The 20,745-nt window shown below is 46.0% G+C and overlaps 3 protein-coding genes across 4 annotated transcripts in view; 2 read left to right on the top strand and 1 right to left on the bottom strand.

The window, feature by feature from the left end:
* The first annotated feature begins 37 nt into the window (after window positions 1–37).
* Window positions 38–5,507, top strand: IFT25 (intraflagellar transport 25). The gene is made up of 5 exons (XM_075287812.1): window positions 38–201; window positions 826–932; window positions 2,094–2,162; window positions 3,365–3,408; window positions 5,095–5,507. The coding sequence occupies exons 1-5, from the start codon at window positions 101–103 to the stop codon at window positions 5,191–5,193; spliced, it is 420 nt and encodes a 139-aa protein (XP_075143913.1). The 5' UTR covers window positions 38–100; the 3' UTR covers window positions 5,194–5,507.
* On the bottom strand, window positions 5,489–14,304 carry DIO1 (iodothyronine deiodinase 1). Its single transcript, XM_075287811.1, has 4 exons — window positions 13,956–14,304; window positions 8,004–8,147; window positions 6,792–6,991; window positions 5,489–5,855 (listed from the first exon to the last, which is right to left on the bottom strand). Exons 1-4 carry the CDS (start codon window positions 14,302–14,304, stop codon window positions 5,790–5,792), a joined length of 759 nt encoding a protein of 252 aa, XP_075143912.1. The 3' UTR covers window positions 5,489–5,789.
* A 2,678-nt stretch (window positions 14,305–16,982) lies between these two features.
* Window positions 16,983–20,745, top strand: part of YIPF1 (Yip1 domain family member 1) — a 98,539-nt gene continuing 94,776 nt past the window's right edge. For both annotated transcript variants that reach the window (XM_075287809.1, XM_075287808.1), the window contains exons 1-6: window positions 16,983–17,064; window positions 18,553–18,612; window positions 18,789–18,943; window positions 19,259–19,339; window positions 19,417–19,504; window positions 20,221–20,337. In XM_075287809.1, coding sequence (XP_075143910.1) covers window positions 18,582–18,612; window positions 18,789–18,943; window positions 19,259–19,339; window positions 19,417–19,504; window positions 20,221–20,337 — 472 coding nt within the window. In that variant the 5' untranslated portion in view covers window positions 16,983–17,064; window positions 18,553–18,581. The remainder of the gene's footprint in view (window positions 17,065–18,552; window positions 18,613–18,788; window positions 18,944–19,258; window positions 19,340–19,416; window positions 19,505–20,220; window positions 20,338–20,745) is intronic.

The raw sequence follows: 20,745 nt of genomic DNA, 5'->3' as shown, positions 1-20,745 counted from the left end.
ATCATTTCCTGGAGAAGCTCCCGCTTTCCTAGCAACAGCTTAGCAACAAGACGGAGAAGCTGTAGTGGATGTAGAATCGGAGTCCGCGGCCTGTGGTGACATGACCCGGGCGGGTAACCTGTGTCTGAGCTCGGCGGGAGCCCAGGTCACCCTAGCCACGTCTAGCGATGACAGACACCCGGCCGAGCACATCATAGACGGGTGAGCAGTGATATAGCAACCGATCAGATTCGAAAATGAAAGTTAGGCAAAGTCATCAATAATAGGTCAATGGGTGTCTGACACCCGGCACCCCAACGATCAGCTGTTAGAGGAGATTGTGGCGTTTAGACGGGTACTATGTGTTTTTCATTACTTTCCAGACACAGCGCCACACACTGTATCGTGGCTGTGTCTGGTATTGCAGCTAAGGCTAAGTTCACATCTCTGCCACAGTGTCCGCCTTTATCCTGGACTCAGTTTTCAAATGACTGACACCCAACGGACCCCCTTATAGTCAATGGGGTCCATCGGACACAGAGTTTTACCACAATTTTCGTGGTCCGCCTCTCCGTTGTTCTGGTTTTCCAACAGATCAGAACAATGGAGTGGCAATGCTAATGTGTACCTAGCGTAGCTTCTATCTACTTGAATGGGACTGAGCAGAAAACAGGCCAAGGGACCGGTGAACGTGATGTCATGGAAGGGGCACTCAGCTGATCTGTAGGGATCCCGGGTGTGCTCCTTTTTCTGCGGATCAGGAATAATAATATAACATTGGGCAATCCCTGTATTTGGACGGATTTGTTTGCTATAAATTTACAGAATTTCGACTTCTCTCTCTAGAAATCCAGAGACGTTTTGGACGACGACGGGAATGTTCCCTCAGGAATTCGTTATCAGCGTGAGCGGCTTACAGAAAATCGGGAAAATCACCATTGAGGGTTCATTAAGTGAGTAATGCGGCTCTACTGAGAGTCTGGCAAAGATATGACCGCCTCTGCCGGAGAGGAACGGAACCGCGCCCGCGCAAGATTTCACGGAGCTTGAGAAGTTAGGGAGAAAGGTGGGGATGCAGGGAAACTTGTCAGTCACAGCTTGGGGGCATGAGGTAGCTCCAAAATATCTGCCCAGTCACCATCATCCGCCCGCTGTGACCAGTTCAGCACATTTGCATACCGTTTCCTAAAAGTTTTTATAACTTTGTTTTTTGTGATCAAACACCTGACTGAGGGACATAATAGTAAAGCGCTGAACGTGATGCAGTAGCTGCTGGTGCCGGTTTGGTGTCAAAAAATGAGCTGACAGGTTCCCTTTAATATTTAGGCGATGGTCCCACGGCATGTCACTGTACTGCCACATAGTGGTACACAGCAGTGGTGCAAGATTTGGGCTACCATACCTCCAACCAGCGTGGCAAGTGCATAAATAGTGACTTGTTTGTCAGGACTTGCACCCTATGCTAAGAATTGGCACACAGACATAGAATTATTTGTGGAAGGCGCTAAGGGTGCCCATGGTATCATACGAAATGAACAGGTCACACCTGCACCATTCTGCACTGGCCAATGCTGTACAATAGTTTTCTTTGCAGTTACGTGTGCACTTTATACATGTGCTGCATATTTGTTAGAAATTAGATGCCAACCCAAACTGGAAACTGACATACAATAGGTAACGTGCAAAAATGGCAGCCAAATGATTCCATATCACAAGTCTGGAGTTATTTGGGGACTCGTTTTTATTTTCCACTCTCGTCCTGCCTGGGTTCTTTTTGTGCCAAACCTCAGATTTCCAGGCTGGCTCGCACCCTGGGACACGTGATGGGAACAAACACCCGAGTCCTTGTTTCTCCTCGTATCTTGCCATATTCAGAGGTAATACATGTGCTATAGGGACTAGATCATTGTAATCAGAAAGAAAACCCCCATAGTACAAGGAACACCACTGAACATGGAGAGGAGGGTGCCAGGTGCTGGGTCCAGACATGTGACCTGGTGTCGAATCGAGTCTGGAAGGGAGTGAAAAGAGCCCCCAGGTAATCCCTTTATTCCACCGTATTGTCCAGTAATACCTTCTAAATGTGCCATTTTTTACTTTTGGTTCCTCTGTAGTACGAAACTTAAAAATCTACACCAGTGCCTCCAAGGAACCAACAAACTTTGAGCCATGCGTGGAGAAAGGTAAGAGCCACCATATTTATTCTGCTTAAAGGGGTACTCATCTTTTGGGGGCAATCTCCCCACACCCACCCAACATTTGAATGGAGGAGCCGTCCTGAAGGCATGCTGCTGTTCCAGATTCTGTCGGACTGCCGGAGAAAGCCGATCACTGTACTTGTCTTTTCTTCATCAGTTCATTGAGATGATATCATGGCATGTCACTATACTGTTATAAGTGTCTCATCCTCAAGGAGTCTAACCACTGGAGACCCTATTGGTAAGGAGGATGGGAATCCCAAATCCCCCATTTCAATGGACCATTCAAAAAGGAAGACTACGGACCCCTCTTGTCATGATCAATAGGATTCCCAGCGATGGACCCCACTGATCAGACCAACCGTCTTGTGAATAAGGAATAATTTAATAATTTCTTGTAATAGACCTTTATAGGTCAAGGGGATGACTTGGATCATTAAATGAAAGGAGTTTTCTGGGTTAAAATTTATTGATGACCTATCCTAAGGATCAGTCATCAATATCAAATCAGCTATGGTCCAACACCCCTATCCATCATGGTGGCAGAGCTGAAGGCAGACAGCGCTGTTCTCTGTGTAGTGGCCAGACCATGTTACTACAGAGCAGCTCCTATTCATTTGAATGGCAGTAAAGCTGCAATGACTCAGTTCAGCCACTACACAGAGAACAGCACTGTCTGCTTCCAGCTCCATTCTCTGTGTATCAGTTGCTAATCGGAGGGGATGATGGACACCAGCTGATATGATGACAGCCTATCCTTAGGTCATGAAGATTTTTAATCTGGAAAACATACATACATTAAATATATTCAGCAGGTTAGGGCTAGAAAATAAAAATGCCTTCACACTTACCTGCACCCTCCCCTCTGTCCATCACTGCTGCTGCTTTGTATATTGAGCAGCAGTCAGTTGATGTCAATGTGGTCGCTGCGCCATATTATAGAGCTGACCGCAGTGTTTGGCCGCCACAATCCCATTTACGTGATGTCACCGCTGCCATTGTATACAAACAAAGCAGTCAGCCCAGTGCAGGAACAGAGGGGAGGATACAGGTAAGTGTGAATGCGCTTTTATTTTCTAGCCATCCCCTGCTGCCTGCAGTCTGGTGCATAGTGCACATTTTATTCTACCTTTATCACCGTGGCATTGATGACTATCATTATGTAATGTGACCTTTCTTCATTCCAGAACTTGAGCACGTAGAAGGACACTTCCACACAGAGGAGATGACTGTAAGTGTGACAGTACTGTAGGTTGGGTTCACAGCACAATCTCATTCCCTTCCATAACTTGTAATGTTGTAGGCTATGACAGCGATCCATGGATGAATGACAGCTGTCATGGCCGCAATCGCCATGTAGATGTATTGGCATGCATGTGTTAGTGAATACCGTATTACCCCATGATATTGTCCCTCTGTTATATCTCCTGGCATTGTATCATTTAATTGACAGCTGGGCATTACCATTCTGATTGTCAATAGGGCCTGATACTATCAACAGTGCCAGGCGGTCCCTATTGATGAGGGGAGGGGTAACAGCCAGTTGTCGATTTATCATCATTTTTAGGAGGAGTAACAGAGGAACCACCCAACCCAAGATTTTAAGAAAAGATGCTCCAGGATTTTTATGTCAGGGAGAATATAGGTATTTACTGAAATAGACATGTCAGGAGAGGTGACAGATTCTCCATATACTTCCATATACACTGCATGCCGTGGCCTCCGGGTGAGCTTGTGTTTAGTGTTCAAAAGCAGAGCTGCAGTGTAAAGCACAGAAGACTAATGTGCTCACTGATAGTAAACAGTCAGCTCGTACATTATGCAATCTCTGACCTTAGCTACGCTGTAATGTAAGACAACCCAACCAATAGGGGCGGCATTACCCAAAGGGTCTGAATAACCCAAATAATAATAACCCCCCACTCAAATATACAACTATAGCACGTGTGCACACAGGTGTAGGACTACGCAAAGCAGGTAAACACTGTAGTAAAACTACTACGTGATCGCTGCGTCCCAGCTATAATCGGATTTTGTGAGAGTATCCGTCAGAAGTATCATAATGCAACTCCCAGCTCCACCCGTAGCCCAGGTGCAGTGCCAGATGGCAAGGCACAGATACTGGCAGAACTCATTGTCTCTTCTGGTTGCAAAATCCTTTAATAGTCTGCAGTCCTGCCAATGTGGCACATGATTGCTTCACAAGCTCAACGCTTTCCCCATTCACCTCAGCCTTCTAGACCGGAATTATCGATCGGAAATCCCAGAGCAACTAATCCGAGCTCAGAAAACAACACTGGAAAAATTAAAGGGGGTGTCTGACCTCTAAATTGTAATAAGAGGGCCAGAAAAAAAAAAAAAAAAAGCAGTGATTCCTTATGGATCACCCCGCCACTGACATGTCACACGACCCCACCTCTACTCACAGGATATGTCTGCAGTATCTTGTTTTATAACCCTGTGTTGGGCTGTTCCTCTGTTATTCCTCCTGGACATGTATCAATAAATTCACGTCTATGGTTTTTTTCTGTTTTTTGTTTTTTTTGGGGGGGGAGGGGAGGGGCTCCCTGCATACTCTCACACTGTCCAGAGTTGCCAGTGTCATACTTCATAGAGACACCTCACACCCTTTGACATGAGGAATTGTATATGTTTATAGATATTCAGGAGGAACAACAGAGGAACAACACAATGCAGAGTTATAAAAGAAGATGCTTAGGAATTGTTATGGGGAACACAAGTATATACTAAAGTAGACATGTCAGGAGAGGGGACAGCTACTCTATAAAATTGGCCTTTTTGGGCAGGGTTGGATGTCCCGGTCTCTGTGTTGGTTGTATGTATAGAGGCGATGCTGGAATATAATTGAAATATAAAAAAAATTTGCAAGTCATGAAACTTTGCATTTCTTCTTCAGTTTCCCGGGGTTCAGGCGACTCATCTGCGTTTTGTGATCCTCTCTGGATACGATCACTTCATCTCGGTGCGCAGCGTATCTGCAGAGAGTACAGTATGAACTATGGCAGATCATCGGCGTGAAGGACTGACCCGGGGTCACATGACTGAGAATTGTACTAATGGTTTCAGGAATAAGAGGAAGACGTAAAACCTGGAGAATGAACTTTTTTTTTTGTAATCGCTGACACTTAGGTGAGGGCTACACGGCCATCTTGGCTGTGACTCCTATCACATGACCAAAGATCGCCATGTCTCCCTGCAACTCCTAATATAAGTGAATAGAGTCATACTTCGACTCCGAATTTCCTAATAGACTCTCATATGTTATTGTCAATGCAAAAAAAAAATAAATCAGTGACATTTCTACGTGAATCTGTATTTTATTGTTTCCTTCAGAACACAAGACGTCTCCAGATATCAGCAAAATCAGACTGCAGCCAGCGCTGCTTTAGGCCGCAGCCTTCACAAACTAATAAATGGTCGCATCTGCTCCTGAACCTAGATCTGTGACAGATGTGGACAACATGGCCGACACTTCGTTGGTTTAGAGTTTGTTGCGATCAGATAAGCCGGCGTACCTTCGTGAGCGGTCTGTGGACACAGATACCAGTTCTTCTGCTGACAGGGTATCAAAAAGTGACAGCCAGACTCCGACTATTTGGTTTTCTCAAGCACACAGCGCACCTCCTCCGGTTTGTAGCCCCAGGGTCCCATGTTTCCCTAGAATTAGGACATAAAAGCAGCGAATGCCGAGAATTACACAAAGGTGTTTGCTCATCACATAAACTTTGATCCTATTTGAAGTCTTATTTGTTGCCCTCGCTGAAATTTGAGCCAAATCATTACCAGGGTATTTTGCGTGCACAGTGTCAGTGTGCTAGCCGCGTGGTTTTTTTAGAATGGCCGGAGCTCGCTGAATCCCAGCCTGGTCTTATAATAGGAGTCACCAGTGCAACCAGTCACTGCCTAAAATGTCTCCCCTCCTTAGGGGCGTAACTACCGCGGTCGTAGCTGCCACAGGGCCCGAGACATTAGGGGCCCAGCGACAGCCGCTACCGCTGTGGTTTTTCTTTAATGGGCCGTTACCAGCTGGAGTTACTCTGGCCGGTAACAGGCCCTATATACTTACCGATCCTGGCAGGGGCCGGGATTGGTAAGTGACGCCACGGGCCCCACAGCACTATTATTATACTCGGGGGGGGGGGGGGGAGTGTCTTTTCAGACCCCCGAGTATAATGATCGGAGGCCCGGGAGAGGTAAGGGAACATAAAAAACTGTGTTACTTACCTCTCTGCACTCCAGGCAGGCTTCGGGCCTAGTTGTGTGACATCCCTGACGTCACATGACTGGGGCCTTCATCCCGGGTCATGTGACATCCCTGACGCCACTGAGGAGTGCAGCGGAATCGGGGATAGGTAAGTGATAGTGTTTTTTATGTTGGTATCCCCTCTTCATCTCCGATTATTATACTCGGGGGGGCATGTCAAACGTTTGCCACGGGGCTGTGCCATTCCTAGTTATGCCACTTCCCCTCCTAGATATTCCACCGTCTCCTGTGAGCAGAATTACTGCCTATACCAATCCATCCGTCCATGACCGAGCATGGTGGGTAATAACGAGCGATCCCCTTACGTGCGCCACCACTTATATCATTACCTTATATGCAACTTTGCCCTCTTGCAGAATATAAAGCCTCTCGGGCAGGGCGGCATACTTGGCACTACACAAATTCTGCATAGTATCTAATACCACAGGGCAAGATGGCAGCTCCTCCATCAGGCGTTTTGCTGCAGCAATCCGGTCTTGGATGGTCTGATGTTTCTTTATCGTGATGTTGTTTTTTAAAGCCCATCCGTCTACAAAAGGAATGAAATTGAGAATTTAGTGTAAAAAATAGGGACTTCTCTAGAATTATTTATTGAAATTCATGGGGGAAACTAGAAGTGCTAGAAGTGAGTTATGGCACACGGAGGGTCAACCATGCTGAATCAAGACTGGCACAAGGATTCAAGACTGGCATAGAAAGTGACAGTCTTGATATTTACTCATTGACAAAAAAAAAAAAGTGCCGGAAAGGAGTTGTTGTCCTAATTGGGGAAAACTGTACAACTGGCACAGACTATACGACCCTGTTAGGCACCTCCAGCCTGGAAACAATATGAGATACGATTAGACATGGAAGTATATAGGTGTATGGTGTTATGTCGTACATTTGCCCACAGATGTTACAGCCGGGCCTTCAGATCCTGCACACTCATAGGCTGGTGACTCAGCTGGTTCCATAAATGCTGTGTCCGGATATTGGAAAAGGAACTGTGGGAGCTGTTTATGCTCGTCTATGAATCATACAACTCTCCATACTGGTCTATCTGGACCGTCTGGAGCCAGTTTTCCATATGTGTGCCATCACATAACCTCTACATAACCTCTGCTCCCAACATCTAAGCCAAATCAGAAGAGCCTAGATGACGGGAAATTTGTCAAAATGGCCATCCTGCTTCTCTTTAAGGGTGCATGCACACTACGTAACGCCGGGCGTGTATGAGAGCCGTACACGCCGGCATTACAGCAGACTGCCGAACACTTCCCATTCACTTCAATGGGAGCGCTCGTAACAGCGGCGTTTACGAGCGCTCCCATTGAAGTGAATGGGAAGTGTTCGGCAGCCCTGCTGTAACGCCGGCGTGTACGGCTCTCATACACGCCCGGCGTTACGTAGTGTGCATGCACCCTAAGTGCGTTGTAGAGACATGTCTAGCAGTCATCAATCTTTCACCACAGGTACACTACCCAAAAGTAGCCTCAGGACCTTTTAATAGGTTATTGTATTGTAATTCATACCAAAAATCCAATCCTATAGCTTCTTACCTTCTGCGTGAGCTTCATCTATATAGATAATCAAAAAATCTGCCACGGCGCTGAAATCCTGGACAAGCTTATTCAACTCACTAAGCGTGAAGAGGAACGGGGGTCATGTGCAGCTTCCGAATGCCAGGACCAAAGGACGTTGACCTGAGACATAAAATAAGAAACGTATTACTCTCCTATATTAGTATATATGTATTTGAGGATATTTTCCATCCTCTCTTCAGATCTCTTGGTCCACCAAGCGAAAACAGAGAGTGCGAAGCTGGAAAATACAATTCTGTCCCCATTGTGCTCACTACGCTTTGTGAGATCTTTTTGGGTACCCTAACCAGGTGCTGGAGATACATGAAAGGAAATCTGACTTCTCACTGTGTACGTCAATAGCCTGAGCTCTTGGCAAGGGATTAAAGATATCAGCAGTTTGATCCCTGGCGGGCAATTGTTGGGTTACCCGACTTTGTTCTTTTCTCCCCATGAGGACAATTCTTTGACGTAATACGGAGACTTTTACGCGATATACTGAATGCTGCAATGGCCTGAATGTCCATCTACTGGGGGCAAACTCAGCCCTACCCCTAAAAGGTCAGACATAATAGAGCAATGTCCATTGGACCCGCCAATTTTGGTGGATTTGGCCAAACATCTAATGTTTATGTGGACATCTTAACAGATGTCAGGGGAGAGGAGGATTGGGCTGTTGGTCTTACAACCACTACCCGCCACAGCCATTTTTCATTTTTATTGTTACTCTCTACCTCCCAGAAGCCAAATCTATGTTATTTTTCCGTTCCCTGAGCTTATTTTTTGCAGGACAGATGGTACGGTACCATTTAATAACTTGGAAAGCTGTAAAAAAAATTCAGAATGGAGTGGAATTAGGAAAAAGCTGCACTTCTCGTATGGTTTTTGTTCTTACGGGGTTCACTGTGATGCCACGTTACGTATACTCTGCGGGTCACTACAGTACTGAAATACAACTACGGCTGCTCGTAATAGAAATATAGTGAAGACAGGCCTAGGAACCTTCAATAGGCTTCGTCGGTCATGGAGACAGATCGCTGACCCTGGATCTTGTTTGGAAGTATGGCGATCGTCTTCGACATGGTGGAACATACATGCTGCAGGTAATCAGATGCCTTGGTCACATTTGACTAAAGGGTTAATGCCCACAATCACAATGGAGACTGATCACGTGCCTAGCCGTTGAGTCTCTGCTGTGTAATAGAGCGGAGACCACTATGGCGACCACCCAGCTTCCGAGCGGACGCCATATTTAAAGTTCCAACATCCGCTGTATTATTATGGTGGATGTCGGCAAGTAGTTAACATGCCCAGGGCGGGAGATAAGGTGGTGTCTCACAATGGCTTATTCACCTCCCCATTCAGAGCACACTTGTCCATAGTTAATAATACATCTTATTTCTATAGCACCAACATATTCCGCAGCTCTGTACAAAATGTAGGATTCAAAGTACGGACAAAATGATACATTACATAGAAATAGTCACTTCACACAATGGGACTGAGGGTCCTGCTCACAAGAGCTTACAATCTATGAGGTCGAGGGGGGGTGACACGAGGTAGCAGTGGCGGCATTGCTTATACAGGTGTCAGACATTTTTGTGATGGAGGTTCCTTTTTAGGATCTTGTTGTATATACAAGGCCCTAAGACATAGTACTTTGTGTCATAAACCGTAAAACACTTGTGTTTGCTTGTAAAATATCTTTAGTAGTTTCCTTAATTCTCAAGAAATCCTACCTAAGGGTGAAAGATATTACATCATGGTGAATCATCTGGCGTTTTATAACCCTCTTGTTTTCTTGAAGGTTTACATTCCTCTCATGTGTATGTCTATGTAAACCACAGATTGTTGTTGTGGTGTCAGATGAATCCTATGGGACATCCTTATTCTATGTTTCCAGTATACAAACAAGATGGCCGCAAACAAGATGGCCGCATATTATAATAGTAACATGTCCTAGATCCTATAAGGTAACGCGTCCTAGATCCCTCTTGTACGATTCTAGGAAACAATTCCACCTGCAGGTTCCATCTTTAGTGCTGTCTCTCACTCAGTTGTAATAGCATCTTGGTCCATAGACAACACTAGTCAAGGCCTGAATGGTGGACAATAGAGCTCATGGCTTGGTGCTCCATCATTTTTTTCATAGATAGAGTTAGAATCAGGATCCGCCGCCCAGAACAGTGAGACAGCACCCATAATGTTGGATCCGGGATGACTTGGAGGGCCCTCCCGCTGCCATAGGGCCTTGTGCATTTCTCTTTTATATAACTTCCTATGTAATATGCTGATCATAAGGATGCAGGTCCTGAGGACTCTTGAATAAAACAGCGGTGAGTTCTATGGACTGCCAAGCCATCAAGCCCCCCTATCCCAGTGGTTGTACCCCCTACCAAGCACACACTTACCCCCTTCCCTAAGGATATAGGATAAGTATTGCTTGTGGTATACACCTTGAACTAGGGTCATGATGACGAACCAATGGCACAGGTACTAGAGGTGGTACTCAGAGCCCTCTCTTTGGGCACTCATTCATGGAACAGATTATACTGTGTGTGGGGCCACCATGGAGCAAATTGTACTGTGTGGGGACCACTGTGCAGCAGATTGTACTGTGTGGGGACCACTGTGCAGCAGGTTATACTGTGTGGAGGCCACTGTGCAGAAGATTATACTGTTTGGGGGCCACTGTGGAGCAGATTATACTGTGTAGGGGCCACTGTGCAGCAGATTATACTATGTGGGGACCACTGTGCAGCAGATTATACTGTGTGGGGGCCACTGTGAAGCAGATTGGACTGTGTGGGGGTCACTGTGATGTAGATTGTACTGTGTGGGAGCCACTGTGCAGCAGATTATACTCTGTGGGGGCCACTGTGGAGCAGATTATACTCTGTGGGGGCCACTGTGATACAGATTGTACTGTGTGGGGGCCACTGTGCAGCAGATTGTACTGTCTGGGGGCCACTGTGCAGCAGATTATACTGTGTGGGGGTCACTGTGCAGCAGATTATACTGTGTGGGGGTCACTGTGAAGCAGTTTGGACTTTGTGGGGGTCACAGTGGAGCAGAAAGCTCTATAAAGCCCTATTAGTATGATCATATTTTGCAGGTCTGTAATTGTGTGCTATTGTGGATCCGCACATTATTAAGGTTAAATTGCTGTGTTGACACTTCGTGATAAATTAGTGTGTTTGAAGTTTGGGCACTCGGTCTCTAAAAGGTTCGCCATCACTGAACTAGGGCTTCTTCATGCTTAAGAACATTGGGGATGGGGACGGTTTGACCACCATCAATCAGAAGGGGGGGGGGGGCGTTTCCTCGCAAGGGAAAACCCCTTTGATCCACCACAATTGACCCTGATCACTGCCTGTAGTGACAGACCCTTGGGCAAGGATTTTCCCTATAGTGTAACTTGCCGTTATGGCCGGATCAAATTTCTTAGAAGGGAAATTTTATATTTAGATTTCTAAGAATTTCATGCAGTTCTGCTTTCGCTGCAGGCAGTAACTACTTCTACTTCTGGCATATAACATTACATAACATGTATTATAAGGATGATAGTGACATATCTGTCAGCTGTGATATAGACATCAAGTAACAAATGGCGTCTGCTCTAGTCCGTCTTCTTTCAGAAGGTTCCACCAATGATAAACTGATCATAGGTTATTAAGGTGCTAGATTTGGACCTCTAATGATCAGATGTGTGAGAACTCAGCAGAAGGGGTTAAATTCCTTGCGGCGACCCACAAAGCAAAAGGTATTGTATAGTTTGCATTGCAACCAGCGCTCTGTCCATGTGATGTATAGACATGCCAAGTCTTCCAGAACGAGAGATGATCAATGTGGCTGCACCTGTTCTGGCTAGTATATGGAGGTCCCAAATGGTGGATCCTCATCTACGAATCAGAATTCCCTAAAAGCTTTCAGAGCTAGATGACCCCTGTAATGTTTCCAGGGAATGTATGGATGCTTCTCACTTTGGGAACCCATATTAGAAGAGAAGGAATTGCTTGTGGAGAAATCTATGATCCCTGTTTTCTGTCCAGATGAGTTGTCTTCATTTTGGTAATGGGATCACATCACGGTTATTGGGTATATCTAATAGGGGTCTCCAAAGATCGCCATCTCATGTGTAGTACGGCTGATATACTGTGCAGTGCTTGGCAATATTCACACCAATTTCATGTTTTTTTTTACATAGAACCCTAAAATAGTCTAGTAGTAGTAGTAGTAGTAGTAGTCTAGTAGTGTGTAATGGACAATAGGGAAATGTCAGAAACATCCAATCTGCCTAATGTAAGTCAAGGAACACATCAAGTACTACATAGTCAATGATACCTTTAAAGGGGTTTCCCATGACCATAACATGAACACATTTGTAGACAATTAAATAGTTTTGCAAATATTAAATAAAATACTTTATTGGTCCTATCACGAAATTGGTTATTTCACAGCTCAGTGTAGAACACATTATAAATAGAGATGAGCGAGTAGTATTCCATCCAGTAGGTATTGGATCGAATACTACGGTATTTGAAATATTCGTACTCGATCAAATACTACTAGCTATTCGCAGTAAATATTCGATTCAGAACCAGCATTGATTGACCAAAGCTGTCTCTATTGTGGTCCGATTTTAGACTCCGCCACCGCAGAACCAGCGTTGATTGGCTGAATGCTGTACACTGGCCAATCAACGCTGGTCAATGTATTACTATGAGAAAAAGTAAGCTCCCTCGTAACAGCAAGCCCAGTACAGATGTGAACCTAGCCTTAGTGTGGACAGTCGCTTGACTTAACGGGTTTCCAAAGGATATGACCATGAATGCAAGAACTTTCTATGGTTTATCAGAAACCCAGCCATGATGTCCTTATTGTGGTCAGGTTATCTTCTCATACATGTTGTGTCCTCCTGATAACCAGCCATGATGTACTTATTGTGGTCAGGTTATCTTCTCATACATGTAGTGTCCTCCTGATAACCAGCCATGATGTCCTTATTGTGGTCAGGTTATCTTCTCATACATGTAGTATCCTCCTGATAACCAGCCATGATGTCCTTATTGTGGTCAGGTTATCTTCTCATACATGTAGTGTCCTCCTGATAACCAGCCATGATGTCCTTATTGTGGTCAGGTTATCTTCTCATACATGTAGTGTTCTCCTGATAACCAGCCATGATGTCCTTATTGTGGTCGGGTTATCTTCTCATACATGTAGTGTCCTCCTGATAACCAGCCATGATGTCCTTATTGTGGTCGGGTTATCTTCTCATACATGTAGTGTCCACTCCTGATAACCAGCCATGATGTAGTGCCACAATAAGGACATCATGGCTGGTAATCAGGAGGACACTACATGTATGAGAAGATAACCTGACCACAATAAGGACATCATGGCTGGGTTTCTCACCAGTCCCAGACAATAGAAAGTTCCTGCATTCATGTTCATATCCATTGGCAACTGATCAAGACAACAGATGTCATGACTAAGATGGTCAGAGAAAATCTATAAAACTTCTACATTTATTATATTTGCAAAATAGTTTTTTTGTTGATCATTTTAAATATAGTTATGTTTGTGGGAAACCCCTTTAACTATTTGGACAACATGTAGGAATCATGGGGGGCTTCACATCCACTTCATTTCCAAGGCGTTCTTCTTGCATCTCACTGATCTTACCCATTAATCTCCTTGTAACTTTGATTGTTACTCTTATTGACCCCCGGCTTACTGACCCCTACTTGTACAATAATCCTGGCCCATGATCGGTCATAGACGTCCATTTTTTTCTATTCTCTATTACTGGATTGTGACAAGGTTGTCGTTCCTTCATTGAAAATAATATTAAACCCTAAAACAATATGGCAGCAACTCTTCATGATCTATCTGCAAATGACAAAGATATCTGCACCGTTTCCTTACCTCGGAAATAATCCTTGATGTGATGCAGGTCTCCATTCAGATCTACCACAGGTGTATTGGGTGCGGGTTGTCCCAAAAAAGCTTCATCTTCTAGGCGAAGCCACATAATCTGCAGAACTGACCACAAGAACTTGAAGGTGAAGACAGTGGGACCCCAGTCTTCATACTGAAACTTTGGGACATGAGCTCCATTCATCTCAAAGCGAGATTTCAGAAGAGTTTCCATAGTCTTTGGCGCAAGGAACATGAAGGTCTTCCCCACCATGACATAGAGAAAAAGAGAGCAGAAGATCAGAGCCTTCTGCACACAGCGCACTGCGCGTTTCATCAGCCGGACAGACATCTCCATAATGACTAGACCCAACTAGGAAATGTGACTATAAAGCTCTGACAAGTTGATTTTTTATTAGTCGCTCAACCTGCTTCATGGAGATTGTCCCCTAAGGGAACTATTTGCTGGCAGCAAGCTAAAGCTAGGTGTTTCCTTTTTTACAAACACGCTATGAACCTACAGGAACATGTGACCAGAGTATAATCATTTCGATGGATATCACTGGGTTAAAGTGCACTTGTCAACCATAAAACCATTCTGGGTATCTGACTCATAAGACACAACAGCAGGGCCTCATCGGTATAGATCATTCCTTGAGAATACGGAACGTCTGACGGAGTATGAGATCTCCCAATGCATTGGAAAATACAATTATGGAACAGAAAACATGGTGGATGGATACTAGGACAAAAATTGGGATTATTGCTATGAGGAGCTTGGACACTCAAAGAGAACCCAATAGAGTGTAAGGGCACTTGCACTGGTCAGCTGTTGTTATAGTCCATATAGTCCACACTAGCGTCATCGCTTCTCCATGGTCTGGTCTGTCGGCAATAGGAGAACCACTAAGATAGCGGTAACACAAGTCGTCCGGTGCACCCTATTGACTATAATGGGATCCGTCAGGTGTCTGTTGTGTTAAAACTGAAACCAGCGGAGGGGCACTTTTTTTCTTCACCAATTCGTAGGTGGACATTGCGATGGAGTCTCTAACCTGGCGCAGATGTCAACTTAGCCTTAGTCGGACAATAGCGTTGTACCCGGCTACTGTTCATCACAACGATTCCTGACATTCTCCATGAAGCGCCTCTTGCTGGAGGTTGTTCCACCATCACACCATTCCTGGTATAGTCTCCGCACCACAACACCCCACCATGTTAGCAGTGTATGGAGTCCTGGCACTGAAGAAATGATCATTGCACACCCTGCAGATCTGCTATAGGTGTCCTATGTAATTTGATATACACATTAAGCCTGATTTCATCATTAATCGCCTGCACTGAGCCATATATAATTATACATATAGGGTTTTATGGTCATATAATGACAGCACGCTGTGTGTAGGGCTTCAATGTGAACATAGGGAAGGAAGCTTTATTATACCCACTCTTATATCTTCATGTCAGTACTCATCCCAAGACAGATAAGATCAATGAGGCGGGAGAAATGAATGTTTCAGATTCGTTGTATTGCCATCGGCTTGTTGTCAGGTAATATCCTCTCGTCATTTCTATGGCAGATCCTCTGCGTCCCGGTTTTCTCAGGACAAGGTTGCAGTGTGAACAAGAAGTCTTCACCTGACATCCCCTACTGAGGTTTTCATGGGGTTGTTGGAATGACAAATCTGCCTGGGTGTAAGGGGCGATTCCTGACAGGGTTATTGGCTCTGAGGGTGGGTCTTGGGATCCCACATGAAGGTGGACCAGAAATAGGGTGTAGTTATAGGGGCTGCAGTCACTACCAGGACCCGGACCCTGCCACATAAAACATACCACGATTCTAAATGGCACCAGGTAGGCAGGGGCCCTATTACAGATTATGTGTTGGGCCCCAGGAGGACATGGCAGACTAAATGGAGATGTTTACTCAGATTTGGTCACAGCGGGAATATAGGTTGAGGTTTATAGTTACCAACATTGAAGAAGAGGCTAAAGGCAGGCTTATAGGGGTACAGGCACTTGATAGTGTCAACAAAATAGAGGGTGTCAGGTTAATGGGTATCCTAGAAATTAGGACAACAGGGATCCCCTGAAGCCTCTGTGCATAAAGCACCAGTCACAGCAGTCGTACATGGGCTATAACAGTCGCTGTAATCTCAGGGATGCATTTGGGCAGGACTGGGTACCCACTTTTACTTTCCAGCAGTCCAGAATGTGTCTCAGATGAGGATGTTGTCACTCATGTACATCTCCTAGAATGGGTGTTCTAGGACTTTTATACTAATGACCTATCCTTAGGATATTCCATTATCTGATCAGTGGGGGTTTGATTCCCAGCACCCCCACCGATCAGCTCACTGCTGGGAAAAACACAGCTCCATCCTCTATGCGGTGGCCTGGAAAGGTACTGCAACTCTCTCCTGTTCACTTTAATAGGGAAAGCAACAGTAGCATTCATGGACACTGCACCAACTATTGCTGTTTCCAACACATCAATCAGCTGATCAGTAGGGGTGCTGGGAGTCTGACCACCATTGATCAGATATTGATGGCCTATCCTATCACGCCTTTGACCCACTCCTTTGTTTTATAAAACCACACCTACATATAGCGGAGAAAACCCATGCAATAATCGCAGTGTGCTCATTCTGGTGCGAATTCGCTGCAGATTTTCACCATGGATTTCACTTTTCATAATGCAAAGGGTAAAATCTGTGGCAAAACTATGAAAAAATTGACACTTTGCAGATTTGCAGCAAAAACCATAACAAAAAATATCTGCCATGTCCTGTGAAAGTTTATTGCAATTGTAATTCGTTTTTTGGTGCGACAATGCCGTTGACTGTGCAGCTTCTGTCTGAACACGGTCCAATCACAGCCCATATGGTTTGCGGTAGAGAGTATTAGCAGGGAGGTTGTGACTTGTGGTTTTCCTGCTGCAGGGTGGAAGGAGAGCGGAGTGCCAGTCACGTGACTAAAGATCCGGCTTCTCCAGGGCATTTATCACGTCCGGGGGGCGCGGCTTTAGAACCTGGGATCTGATTGGTTGGAGGGTGTGCACGTGACCGAGCGCCCCCTGACATCCGGCAACAACAGCATCGTCACGTGACCTGGATCTGTAAGCGCCTCGTACTATGTGTTATCTGTAGGTACCCCGCAGTCACGTGACCCCGGGCCGGCTCTGGCTGCTGCTGCTGCTGCTGCTGCTGCTGCTGCTGCTGCTGCTGCTGCTGCTGCTGCTGCTGCTGCTGCTGCTGCTGCTGCTGCTGCTGCTGCTGCTGCTGCTGCTGCTGCTGCTGCTGCTGCTGCTGCTGCTGCTGCTGCTGCTGCTGCTGCTGCTGCTGCTGCTGCTGCTGCTGCTGCTGCTGCTGCTGCTGCTGCTGCTGCTGCTGCTGCTGCTGCTGCTGCTGCTGCTGCTGCTGCTGCTGCTGCTGCTGCTGCTGCTGCTGCTGCTGCTGCTGCTGCTGCTGCTGCTGCTGCTGCTGCTGCTGCTGCTGCTGCTGCTGCTGCTGCTGCTGCTGCTGCTGCTGCTGCTGCTGCTGCTGCTGCTGCTGCTGCTGCTGCTGCTGCTGCTGCTGCTGCTGCTGCTGCTGCTGCTGCTGCTGCTGCTGCTGCTGCTGCTGCTGCTGCTGCTGCTGCTGCTGCTGCTGCTGCTGCTGCTGCTGCTGCTGCTGCTGCTGCTGCTGCTGCTGCTGCTGCTGCTGCTGCTGCTGCTGCTGCTGCTGCTGCTGCTGCTGCTGCTGCTGCTGCTGCTGCTGCTGCTGCTGCTGCTGCTGCTGCTGCTGCTGCTGCTGCTGCTGCTGCTGCTGCTGCTGCTGCTGCTGCTGCTGCTGCTGCTGCTGCTGCTGCTGCTGCTGCTGCTGCTGCTGCTGCTGCTGCTGCTGCTGCTGCTGCTGCTGCTGCTGCTGCTGCTGCTGCTGCTGCTGCTGCTGCTGCTGCTGCTGCTGCTGCTGCTGCTGCTGCTGCTGCTGCTGCGCGAATTGCAGAGCGTCATGGCTGTGTCTTGTGTCTTTCATGCCTGAATGTGAATGAGTGATAGTCTATGGGCCATGACAGCCTGCAACTAACTGCAACGCCCAGCATGCTCTGACAGACAGCTTGCAGGGAATGCTGGGTGTTGTAGTTTGCTAGAACAAGTAAATGAGTGGAATATTTGGCATATTATGGTGAATGCAAAGGTAGCAGCAGGGGAACACGAGGGGATCAATCAGATGTCTGCCTAAAATATAGTAATGCAGGGTCTCCTGGCCCCGCGCCCCTCATCTGCCTGGCAGTGCACCTGCACAACCGATCCATAGAGCTGAATTCACACACAGCAACAAGTGTACCGTGTGTGAATATCGTCCAAAATCTGAGGCCAACACACCCTGGGAGCAGATTCATACTATAGGACATGGATAACGCTACTGTAATGGGGGTAAAGATCTACCTGTGCTATAATGAGGGGGCATTTTAAGAATTCATAAAGAATGTTCCATTCCAGTAGACAGTCAGGAGTGAAAAAGACCCTCAAAGCAGAGTTTTATTGTTTCTATGTAGACAATTATAGCATGAGATGTGGTAGCGTGTCAGTAAGAACTGCGTATTATTCTCTTTGTTCTTACAGGATTAACTTGATTGCAACAAAGTGAATGAATGGAGACCAGAGATGATCTTAAGTTTCAAGGTAAAACTGCATTTCTTGGTAAGGTTCATACTACAGCCATAGGATAAGAGCAATGGACCCCCTGTGTCTGGTATCCGTCTGCATTCGTGCTCATGTTAAAAACTTTATGGAATTTTTCTTCTGCCGACGGATTTACGGTTAGACGCGCGTCACATGTTTCTGCTTTCTATTTTAAGAATTTGATGATGCGACTAATCTGCTAGCGGCAAACCCTGATGCCACTACGGTTAGCATCGACGTCCCCGATGAGAATATGGGTACGCCGCAAGGGCACAGGTCTAGAGAAGAAGAAGATGACCTGTTAGGCAATGAAGATTCTGATAAGACCGAGGTAAGGGCGTCCAGCGTGCTGACAGATTATACAGCTCAGCATGTGAATTAAAGGGGTCTTCCGAGGGCTTTTTAGTTGATGACCTATCTTTAGGAATGGTCATCAAATGAAGATCAGTTGGGTCTAATACCTGACACCAGCAGATCAGCTGTTTGTGGTGGTTTGCTTCACAGATCATGTGATGTCACATTCCTTGGTCACATGGCCTGTTTGCAGCTCAGTCCCATTCAAGTGAACAGGCGAAGCAGGGATACCAAGTACAGCCCCTATCCCAAACTTCTCACATCTCCTGTGGGGTTTTTGTGTGTTTTACAGCTGCTTGCAGGACAAAAGAAGATCGCTCCTTTCTGGACCTTTGAGTATTACCAGACGTTCTTCGATGTGGACACGTACCAGGTGAGTACCGCGTGCCACTGGTTTTCAGATTTTACTATTTTCACCTGTCGAGTGACCCCATGTACTTGTAACTCCAGGTCCTGGACAGGATAAAAGGTTCTATTTTACCAATCCCGGGAAGGAACTTTGTGAGGTTATATGTAAGAAGTAACCCAGATCTATATGGTAAGTGTGACATACACATAGAGGTCAGCGATGCATTACTTTGTATATGTCACCTCTGCACAGGCACAGTGACTGCTATATATGACTGTCCCTGGCACTGCAGCCTGTCCTACTACAACTCGATGGTGGTGACTGTTGCATTTGGTATTAGGAATTGATGATCTATTGACTAACAAAGGCTTTCCTCAGTGTGTTCCCCCTGGTCATGCAAGCTCAGCAGGCGCTCTTTCCCCTATGGTACAGCTGTGGTTTTATGGAGCTTACATGATGATATATTCTTAGTATAGGTGGGGTCTGGCACTTGGGACCCCCGTAGATCAGCTATTTGAGTAAGCCGTGCTGGTCACGAATGCTGCGTACATGGTACAACAGCAAATCAGTCCCATTCAAATGAATGTGGCTGAGCTGCAAACCAAACATCGTTCCTATACAATGTATGGCGCTGTGTTTGGTATTCAGTGAAGAGGCCGCAGCCCTCACGCAAACAATATGGCCCCTTCATCCACCTGATGTGGGGTCCCGGGTGTCGTATGTCTCCCAATCAGATGTTGATGACCTATAAATTTGAGTCATCAATTATGAAAATCCTGGAAAACCGCTTTCAGTTAATTATAAATGGCCGTATTGAGTCCAGATACTGAGAGCGGCATTGTGTATGTTATTCATGATGACTGGTGTGATATTAGACGTTACATTCTGGTATATTTCTTTACAAGGTCCTATCTGGATTTGTGCCACACTCATTTTCACCATCACGATCAGTGGAAATCTATCTAATTTCTTGCTGCACAGGGGAGAATCTCAATACCACTACGTGCCGGAGTTCAGAAAAGGTGAGATCTACATTAAAACTGAGAAACTGGAATTGTAAGATATCACATCCTTGGCTAGTTTCAGAATTCCTATAGATATGACTGGAGAGACCCAAACGGCCATCTCTCTTTACTATGGCCCAAAAACCAGATTGAGATTGATGTGGGATCTGCATCTGTCTATACCCTTATTGGAATACTAGCGCAATACTAAAGCAAAGGTGGAGAGAACCTCCAACCAAAATGAAGTAAATGTGCGGATGCAAGGCTGCCGGGACTGCAATGTAAAAGTAACAAACCCAAAAATGCTGCTAAACTTCAAGAGCACTGGAGAAACTGCCTCCTCACTATGCACAGCTTTACATGCACTTGGACAGTCCAGGAGATGCTTATCTATAATGTAACCTATACTATGGTGTTATACAGCCT

Source organism: Leptodactylus fuscus, chromosome 9 (genome assembly GCF_031893055.1).
Source record: "Leptodactylus fuscus isolate aLepFus1 chromosome 9, aLepFus1.hap2, whole genome shotgun sequence".
In the NCBI taxonomy this organism is placed as follows: domain Eukaryota; kingdom Metazoa; phylum Chordata; class Amphibia; order Anura; family Leptodactylidae; genus Leptodactylus; species Leptodactylus fuscus.
The sequence above is the reverse complement of the archived record's forward strand: the minus strand, read 5'-3'. Positions and strand labels throughout refer to the sequence as shown.

Bases quoted from the DNA above. Each gene is read 5' to 3' on its own strand.
- IFT25 (XM_075287812.1), top strand. From the start codon at position 101: ATGACCCGGGCGGGTAACCTGTGTCTGAGCTCGGCGGGAGCCCAGGTC. The intron at 202-825 runs GTGAGCAGTGAT...TTCTCTCTCTAG, and splicing joins GCCGAGCACATCATAGACGG to AAATCCAGAGACGTTTTGGA. The intron at 3,409-5,094 runs GTAAGTGTGACA...TTTCTTCTTCAG, and splicing joins TCCACACAGAGGAGATGACT to TTTCCCGGGGTTCAGGCGAC.